A 10,416-nucleotide genomic window follows, 5' to 3' on the forward strand; every position below is an offset into this window, starting at 1 on the left:
GGGCTGGGATGGTGGGGTGGAGGAGCTTGGTGGTATCTCTTCAGCCTTTCGTCATCTCTTCCTGATGGCCCTGCTCATCCCTTTTCCAGGTGTTAGTATTTTGTCACTGTGACCATAACAACTGACACAACTTACAGGTTTATTTTGGTCCAAGGTTTCAGTCTATGGTCAACTGGCTCCATTTCTTTGAGCATGAAGAGAGGCAGAACATAATGGCAGGAAGGTGTGGAGGAGGAAAGCTACTCATTTCATGGCAGCTGAGAAGCAGTGTGTGTGTGAGGGGGGTGCTCAGGACAGGATATAGTCCCCAGGGGCACATCCCCAGGGTCCTATTTCCTCCATCCATGTTCCACCTACCTACAGTTTCCACCTACTCCCAGTAGTTCTTTCAAATTATTAATGCATCAAATGGATTAATCCACTGATAAGGTTATACTGCTTGAGAGCCAATCACTTCTCCCAATCCCCACCCCCTGGATATGGCTGCAGTGGGGATCAAGTCTTCAATATATGAGTTTTGGGGGACAGTCCAGATCCAAACCATAACACCAGGTCAACCCAGTCAAGTGTGGTCTTAGTTTTCAGATTTTAAAGGTGTCTTTCCCTGACAACTGAGAGTGATTCCTCCAGACTGTCTGATCTGCAGACAAAATCCCTGGTACAACTGAGAAACTAGAATATGGTGAACATGCAGCAGGAGGGAGTTAACTAGTTGAGTACTGACATGACACCCCAAGACGAAAATCCCATACCATGAATCTTTGTTTCATGCATAAAATTATTTGAACTATTGTGTAAAATTACCTTCAGGCAATATATATAAAATGTATACAAAATATAAATGACTTTCATGATTAAACTTGGGCCCCATTCCAAGATATCTCATGTGTATTCAAATATTTCAAAATCTGAAAAAAATTCTGAAATTTCAAATACTTCTGCTTCCAAACATTCTGGATTCTTTTCATCATGGCTTAACCAAATTGCTTGAACCCTCCTGAGCCTCAGTTTTCTCATCTGTACAATTTCTGTACAGATTAGTGATTAAAATTTCTAATTCAGATTAGTGATCACAGTTGTGGACCAATCACATGAGATAGATCCTACAATGAAGATTCAAAACCTCAGGAAAGGAAACAGCTGCCTAGGTCCCCTGGCATGTGGTTCAATGTAATAACGCTATATAGATATTTCATTTTAAGAGGCAAATAGGACAAGAACTGGCCAAGTGACAGATTTGATTATTACCCAATGTATGTATCTCACTGAGGCAAGAGAAGAGAAAGGGTTAAAATGGACAGGCAGGAAACGTGGATTCCTTTAAGGTCAGGTTTGTATAGCTGGGCTGAGAAATTACAGACACAAGCCAAGCCTCATCAAGGTCAGGTCGATGGAGAGGTAACTGAGAGTGAGACACCTTCTCCTGGTACACAGATCCCCACCAAAAATGGGGCTCAGAAACTGGACTAGACCAAAAAGAATGTGAAGAGCTCCGAGGACACTGAGCGGGCGCATTACCCAGGATTGAGTAGGCAGCTGCTGTCTTAACCTTGTAGATCAATATAAACCCTAGACAAGAGCCACTCACACTATCCCTCTCTTGGGACCCCTCCCCTCTGGGAGCTCTGCTTTCTTTTATTTACTCTAATAAAGTCTGTTACTTTGCTCTCAACCTTGTGTTTATGGATTTCATTCTTCGAATTCATGAGACAAAGAACCCCAAACTCCTCGCTATCCCCAAGTATGTAGAGTTTTATGTGTCAATCACAAACAAAAAGAAGTGTGACCCAAGAAAAGGAATATTCTCAGAGCTTTTAATACACACCAATGAACAAGATCCACTTGGAATCCACCAAGTCAGACCTTCTGTGTCCTAGTGGATTCTAATGTGCTGTCATGCCAGGAACTCTTAACTTACAGAGCCAAGTCCCAACTCCTCTTTGGGCACTCAAGCCTTCTGCAGTGGGGCTGCTCTTTTCTCCTCATGCCTTACCACACACACCCTCTCATCACACACTTGACAATCCAGCTACACAAACATGCCAGTATCCCCTGAAGACACACCATCAATTCATGCCAAGGTTTTGAAAACATTCCATTTGGTCTAGGACCCACTATTCAAAGTGCGGTCCATAGACCAGTAGTATCAACCTTACTTGGGAACTCAGAACTACAGATCCCCAGGAAGTCTGCCCCAAGAAACACTTGATTCTTTCCTGGCTTGCATCTCTGGATTTGTGCTTTAATCCCTGGCTCAGATAACTCTGTTCTGTTAGGCTTTTCCCAATATCACTCTCTTCACTCCTGTTAAACTGAATCAGAGATTCTCTAAGGAGTACATTACCTTTATTTGGGAACAGAATGGCAATGCAAAGGAAATACACATGCCATTGTAGGCCATGAGACATTTAAAGATATTGTGCAAGAAGTTCTTAAAAGCGAAATGAGGGGGCTGGGGTAGTGGCTCAGCAGTAGAGCACTTGCCTAGCACTTGCGAGGCCCTGGGTTCAATCCTCAGCAACACATAAAGACAAATAAATAAAATAAAAGTATTATGTCCAACTACAACTAAAAAATATTTTTAAAAAAGCAAAATGAGGAGGGATACATAAGATATTTTGAAATAATGCTCTTTGGCCACTAGGATGAAAAGCAAAGGTGGTGACTGTCCAAGGTTAGACAGATAGTTACTAGATAGTTGTGCTTACAGAAGGTGTGTGTGTGTGTGTGTGTACACACAGTGGCTTTTATGCAAGGCTGTAATAGTCTTTTTGGATAGTTGTTATCAGGACATTGTGCATGACAACCCTTCCTTCATAACCTCCTGGATTTACTTATTTACTGTTTGTTTGTTGACACAAGTGACTCCATGTTTTTTATTTTTGTGGTGCTGGGGATTGAACCCAGGGCCTTGTGCATTGGAGGAAAACACCCTACCAACTGAGGTATATCCCCAGCCCCAAATTCTGAGAATTTCCTTATGACCTTCCCCTTCAAAGAATTAATTCCTCCCTTCTTTATAATCCCACTTTTATAGAACCCAGCAACTAAAACCAAAACAATTTAACCTAAACATAGGCTAGGTTATGTTGTTATTATGGCCAAACAAAAATAGCCTTGCTGCTTGCTCCAAGTAATATATGGTCCTAGAGGAAAACCAACTAAACAAAACAAAGTAATCTCTACACTCATGGTTTATGCATCATCACTGGCTTCAAGACCCTTATTTCACTGTGCCTGTGCAGTCAAAGCTATTAAAGCAAATTCTGCCCAATCCCAATTTCTTCTTGCAAAACTCTCCTGAAAATCACCCAGCTCTGGTCATAGAAATATCCTAATTTCTTCTTTTGAGGCAATACTGAGAAATGATGTTCTCCCTAAATATACAGCCTTGTTAATGGGCATATTTGACAGGGGGCAGCTAACACTTTCAGCACAAAATATTGCAATTATTTATGTGTACACCAAATTTCTTCCCATGCTGTGCTATTGACCCATTCTGGGTACACACACATACACATACACACACACACACACACATTGTGCCCAAAGTTTTAGAGGCCTTGCCTAAACCAAAATAAAAATAATTATAAGGCAGTCCTTGAAAGCAAGTCTGAATGAATAAAGAGATATCTTTATATCCTACATCACAAAGAAGCAATAAGTGTTGGCAGGAAGAAAAGTCGAATTGCTTTGTAGCTGCTCCACCCTAAGATCAAACCACGAGTGGCTTCTTTTGACATTCTTTCTTCCTCCTTCCAGGCTCAACATTGCCCCAACAACTCTGCTGCCCCAATCCTAAATGCACAGCATAGACTCACACCCAGAACATCAGAACAACAAAATTCAATGAATGAAAACTGGAACTGGAGGCAAGAGAGGAAGAACAGCAAAGAGACATAGGGGCCAGAGAGCTCCAGGGCCCAAGGAAAGACATTTCCAACATCAGGAGAGGAACAGTCCTGTGCTCAAGCACCTCCTGCCCTCACTCACCCTTTCTCCACATCCTACTCACACCAGGAGCTGAGGACAACTCAGCCCTAGAAAAACATTTATCTCTGCAGATGGCTCTGCAGTTTTGAGAATGGAATGTAAAACATGAACTAAAGGTTAAGGACTATTTTGTACATTCTGTTATATATTTAGAGATTTATTATTTGTACTGGGTTGCTCCATGTCAGTATAAATTGTTGATTTATAAGCATGGTGTATACATAATACCGGTTTGGATAGATTAGTTTGAGTCTGTTTCCATCCCTTCAGTGTTCATATGGTCTTTCATTCCATAATGGCTTAAGAGTTTTCAAACAGAAAACATGGGTAAAAATTAGATAACAAAATACCCAAGAATGTCTCAAATTAAAAAGCATTATAACCACAAAGTTGTTGCAAATGTGGAACAAGATGGAAAAACGTGCATCTCCTGTAATGGCAGACACTACAAAGTCACATGGCAAAGGACCTAGAAAGGGACAAAGAGCCATGGTTAAATCAATCTGCAATAGTGTGCTATGACCCAGAAATTCCAGGGCTAGTGTAGACCAGATAAAAGCCACCAAAAGATATGTCTGTGTGCCACGATCTATGCAGCAACAACAAAAGATCACGAGGAGGGGTGACAGGAGATTAATAAAAACACAGAGACATTTTTAAGTAAAGCTGGGGCCAGGTGGGACACTGTCCTCTGATGGAGGAACAGTGGGCCAGAACTAGCTCCACATGTTTATTACATAGAGTTTCAAGTTCAGGAAGTTTAACTACAGAAGCTCTGCAAATTGTTCAAGACCTGTGAGTTATCAACAGGCTTCTTTGTGCACTAAAAAGTTACAGTATTCAGAACATCTCTGGGTACAGCTATCCTGCTGTACCCAGAAAACTCATTATACTGGAACACCTGCTAACTGTTGGCATCAGAGCTGAGTGTCAAGGCTGTTCATATATTCTCATCTTCTGGCAAGGAATGTTCCCCAGGCTTGGCTTTTGCCAACACAGCAGGATCATCTGGGGCATATTCACTCTCCTCATCTTCCTCTTCTTTATTTTTCAACCAAAACCGATGTATATCTTCTGAATTGGAACTGGGATCCAACGACTTTGCAGCTGACTGTGAGAAAATAACACAGAATTAAGAGCAAGAAAACAAGTCCTATGAAATACTATGTAGTATGTTCTAGCATATTCCAAAGATTGAAACCATTTAAGTCATCCAAAAGCTTTTCTGCAAAACTAGTAGGAGATAACATGGGAATCTAGCTTTCGTGTATCACTTGAATGTAGTGGTGCAGCTGCAAAAGATCTAAACTAACACTGTCATGATTCCAAATTTCAAACAGATGCACCTTTAACTTTTCCCAATCCCACTGGGAACTACTGCATGGAAAAAGGTGTGACACAAATAAACTGATAAGTGACTTGGCATCTTAATTGTTGCCTGACCTTAAGACTTTGTATCTGATCACCCATGCCCACTACAGTAGCCTCTAAGGCATTCAACTTAGCTTCAAGTTTATTATCAATTGCCTCCTGACCTTGGAGAGCTCAATTGTTGACAAAATGGGCCATCTGGATGCCCCCACCAGGTGACAGAGGCAGTGATTGCAGAAGTAATTATAGTAATTGGGATAATGATACCAAAGATTATAAGTCCTGCTGCACAACATGACTGAGTTAACCAATTAAGAAGTTTTTGTTTGTTTGTGGTGGTGCTGGGGATTGAACCCCAGGCCTTGTGCATGCAAGGCAAGCACTCTACGGGCTGAGCTATATCCCCATTATGAAATTCTTGAAGAACTTGCAGCCCTGCATCTGGATACCAGTCACCAGCAATGTCAGTGGGAAGCATAAGAAAGGAAGACTGGTATAAAACCAGAATATCTTGATCTTTGTTATGCCTAGTTACACAAATAGTGAGATTATAATTAGTACACTGCACAGAATGTTTCCTGTCTATTTTGGTGATATTAACATTTCCTGTTAATAATACATAGACTGTACACACATGAAAACCATATCATGGGCTAATGGTACAACCACTGGCTAGATGTTAATGATTGACTAGAGATGCTGACAAAAATCCAAAGCAGCCAAAAGATGACATAAGTCTCTCTGTGTGCCTCCTGAACTTGTGGTCTAAATATTACTAACAAGCCCTCCAGGAGGCATGAACTCATGATGAGGATGCGCTGGATCAAGCCTAAGAGACCAGTCCAGGACATATGACTCAGAGTGGGAAATATTATGTCTCACAGGGACTAGGTTAGCACAATCAAGCCATTGGGGGAAAAACCCTAGTTCTAAGGTGGTGGAATTAAGGTAATAAGGAATTGGAGGGTGTTTGGCAAGGTTCTCACAACTGGATTTAGAAAACGCTACTTTGGTGATGGTTTGTATATATTTTCCAAAGGACCAGAAACACTGGCAACAAAGATGTCTTATTTTTCTTGGACACTTGTAAGCACCCAGTTTTCTGGCAAATAGACAGGTAAATAGGGGCCTCAGCACTGTACCCAAGAATAAGTATAATTAAAGTAATGAGAGGGAGTAAGATGGCAGTCAGATTGACCACTCACCACAGCAGAGTGATTTGTGAACACTGGAATAGACCCTCCTACCAAGGAGGTAGGATTAGTAACAGGAGGGTCTGGAAAATACGTCTAGTAAGTCTCTCCTGCCACCATACGTACCTGGCAACTTACAATGGCCAGCATTGTCATAAACATGGTAGCTGGCGTCACAAAGTTTCCTTGACTCTCAATCGTATTCCGAGATTCCCTTATCAGCCCCTCCATCTGAGTCCAAGTTGGAAGATATGGAATTCGCTTCCTTTTCCTATACCTTTTTCTCTTGTGGAAATGGCAGACAGTGATTTGTGCAGCACCACCACTTGTGGATTGACCTGCAATCGTTTCAACTGGGGTTTGAGTCCCACTAATGGATCCATCATGACACACCGCTTTCTCAGGTCCCCAAGTAAGTGTCTCAGCACCTTCTGGAAAGACACAAACATTATCTCTTACCCACCTTATTACTGGATCCAGCACATTCCATTTCCCTGATTGCAAGCCTTCCACCATACTGTTCCTGCTAAACAAACAGGGCCAGAGATTGGATGCCTCTTGGCTGCATGTGGTGCAGCCCTGCTCATTACAATTTTAAAAATTCAAGGTAAAAAGAGCATGATGTAATTGGTTCTATGGGGATGGGTGGTAACTATCTCACCCTTTTTGTTTTTGAAGTTGAATCTTTAGTGTTCTATAGGCAAATTCTACTATTGCTTGTCCTTGGTATTATATAGCATTCCTGATAGGAAGCACAGAAGTGTTGAAAGAACTGGCTTAAGCCAGACCATTATCTGTTTTAAATTCTCCCCACTCCCAATATTTAACAATCTTTAATTCAAATGTAAAAGTTCAAAACAAGCCATCTGTAGGGCTTGGGATTTGTTCTTCTTTTAAAAGCAAGAATAGGGGAAATGCAACAAAATGATCTTTCTACTTTTCTCAAAAACTTTCAAGGAAAGGATAGACCATAGGGCCATAACAGATCCATTAACCAAACCCACCTACTCCCTGACCAACTTTCACACCCATTCCATAATTTAATATATATTCCTAAATGTAGATTTACAGTTCAGCTTTGCTTACATAACCATTTAAAAATACTTAGCACGAGCTTGCTTCCTATAATGCCAAGCAAACTGTGAACTACTTCAATCTGAATTTCTTCTTTTTAAAACAAGAGGGCGGTTACCTGTAGAAAGCAATATTTAGCCCCCATTTACATTTCCCAGAAATGGCATATGCCTGTCATTCAAAGGCCTCAACACTCTCATGCTTCCAAAATGGAATACTTACCCTAACGTGCACAGAAGCATGAATGGCAAACTATTTTTCTATTTATTTGAAGCACAGAAAAAAAAAAAATTGGTATACTTTGGAAATTCGGTGGCACAAGGTACACTGCCATTAACTTGAGGGACATCACATAGTAAAAAATAAGAGAAAAGAAAAAGGAAGTAAAAAAACTTTTTTCTCCTATTTCAAACACTGCATTACATAATTTTACCTGCCATGTACAAATATTAAGTCAATAAACTGTTAACATCCATAAAAAGGGAGCTTTCTTATTAAAATGCAAGAATTTAAAAGTGGTATCTAAACAAAAAAAGACAAAACCAAACTGGAATGTAAGCCTAGATATCACATCTAAAATCGGAATTTTTTGGTTTGGGCCTTCATAGTGTTCTCTCCCTCTACCATATTCTGCTGGAGTCCCAGGGCCCCTTCCTCTAGGACCCTGTCCACGCTCAGGCCCCTCACCTGCCTGCCCAAAGGGCTCAGTACACCTGTAGCTTCCCATGGTGGAATCACTCATGGTTGCTGGTGGAACTCCAGGATTAGCTTCATAACCTAAGCCGCTACCGCGACTGCCACCACCTACAGGTGAACATTTCTGGCCTCCTGAACCATAGTGAGCTCCCATGTTCGTGGCTCCTCCCCGACCCGTTCTCAAGTCTCTTTCACTTGGATCCTCGTAGTCCATCTGGCTATAACTTTCTTCTCCTTGGTGTCTCATTTCTTCCATTTCACATTGGTAGATCATCTCTTCCTCTCTTCTATGCTGTTCCTCCTCTTGTCTCCGTTGCTTTTGATCGTGAAGTTCTTCCCCACCTCTTATTTCTCCCGGCTGTGTCATCAGACCTTGGCGCAAAAGATTTGCCTGGTAGGCATCTTCTATTTCTCTTTCCAACTGCCTTTTTGCATCGTTTATGTTTTTTTCAACTTGTTCCCTTTGCTCTTTTTCCATTTCATACAAGAACTTCCACCTCTGAGAATATTCATACTCAAATGTGCCACACTCAGCAAAACGAGGTGGCTTTTTTCTCGCCTTTTGATACTTTGAATTCCTCTCAGCCAATTTTTCAGGATAACCATCTTCATCATTGAATTGTTCAAGAGGTTCCACAATAACTGGACGAGGAGTTGTCGTCAGTAGGAAAACACCTTGAGAGCACCGTTGGTATGCTTTCATTTTGGCTTTGAGAGTTTCAAATTCAACAATGCCTTTCCCTGTAGATCTTCCACGACCATCCACAATTACAACAGCACTTTCAACAGGACCAAACTGGCTAAAAGCTTCTTCCAACAGTTCATTGGTAACATAAGGTGAAAGATTACGAACAGAGAAGGCATTATTACGTCTGGCGAAGCGAATCTTAATCTTACTGCCTCTCACGCACGCATCATCAAGTTCAGCTTTGGCAAGTTGAGCCAAGGCTTTAGTTTCAAGTCTAGTAAGTCCATATCCTTTGTATTGATGGACAAAAATGTTTCTTGGTTCTCCGTATTTTGCAAATAGTCTTTTTAATTCATCCTCTGTGACATCATAAGGTAGTTTCCCAACAAACAACTGACAACGCTGTGTTTAAGTTTTCTCTCCAGGCCTCCTCAGGAGAGCCATCTTCTCCTCGCCGTGGCCGCCGGGCGAGGGACCCTGGCGGGGCTCCTGGTGGTAAGGCTCCCCGCCTCCTTCCTGTAATGGCTGGGAGTGGCCACCAGGAGCGTTCAGGTCCCAGCGGACGCCAGGCTTCAGCTCTCCAGGCTGCTTGCCGCCTATGGGGCTTTTGGAGCCTGGGCCCTGCTTAGGCCCTGGGTCCAGGCTGTGCGCGGGTGGAGGCGGCGCGGGAGTGGTGGGGACGTCGCTAGTCGGCTGAGCGGACGGAGGCGCCCCTGGCGGGGCCGAGGTGACTGCGGGCGGCGGGGTCGGGCGCGGAATGGCGGACGGGTCCGAGCCGGAAGCCGGCGGCGCAGTGCCTCCCATGGTAGCGGGGCCCGGGGCCTCTGAGGGACCACTGGCTTGGACGAATCCTGCAGCGGCGGCGGCAGCGGCGGCGGCTGCTGGTGCGAGGGCAGCGGCAGCGGCGGCGGCTGAGGCCACTGTGGCCGCTGTGGCGGCTGCTGCTGGTGCGAGGGGCGGCAGCAGGATCAGGGCTTAGGGCAGCCTGGGCGGCCCGGCCGAGCTCGGGCTCAGGCTCCTGGGGACGCGGTTCTGATGGAAGCCCATGCCGGCTAGCGGAAAGCGGAAATCGTGGATACCGCCACCGGCACCGCCGCGACTCCGGAACCAATCACTAGACACGTCTGCGGCCAAGGGGTGGTCCGGGCAGAAGCGAGGAAGACGCTACCGGCGTGTGAAGGCTACCTGGCTTCGCACAAGATGGCGGCTCGGGAGACTGAGACAGGAGGATCAGGAGTTCAAAGCCAGCCTCAGCAGTTTAGCAAGACGCTGAGCAACTTGTGAGACCCTGTCTCTAAATAAAATACAAAATAAGCCTGGGGATATGGCTCAGTGTTCGGATGCCCCTGAGTTCAATCATCCATAAGCCCCACCACCACCAAAAAAAAAAAAAAAAAAAAA

The 10,416-nt window shown here is 43.6% G+C and overlaps 2 protein-coding genes across 2 annotated transcripts; one reads left to right on the top strand and one right to left on the bottom strand.

Moving 5' to 3' along the window:
- Positions 1–4,646: 4,646 nt before the first annotated feature.
- LOC107142600 (splicing factor, proline- and glutamine-rich-like) lies at positions 4,647–9,819 on the bottom strand. The gene is given in 3 exon segments (XM_048791796.1): positions 4,647–5,104; positions 6,684–6,988; positions 8,319–9,819. Coding segments are annotated over 3 exon segments (1,977 nt in total). The 3' UTR covers positions 4,647–4,933.
- Positions 9,773–10,133, top strand: LOC125612873 (homeobox protein engrailed-1-like). Its single transcript, XM_048791797.1, has 2 exons — positions 9,773–9,905; positions 9,970–10,133. The coding sequence occupies exons 1-2, from the start codon at positions 9,773–9,775 to the stop codon at positions 10,131–10,133; spliced, it is 297 nt and encodes a 98-aa protein (XP_048647754.1).
- Positions 10,134–10,416: the final 283 nt, after the last annotated feature.

Source organism: Marmota marmota, unplaced genomic scaffold (genome assembly GCF_001458135.2).
Source record: "Marmota marmota marmota unplaced genomic scaffold, marMar, whole genome shotgun sequence".
Classification (NCBI taxonomy): Eukaryota; Metazoa; Chordata; class Mammalia; order Rodentia; family Sciuridae; genus Marmota; species Marmota marmota.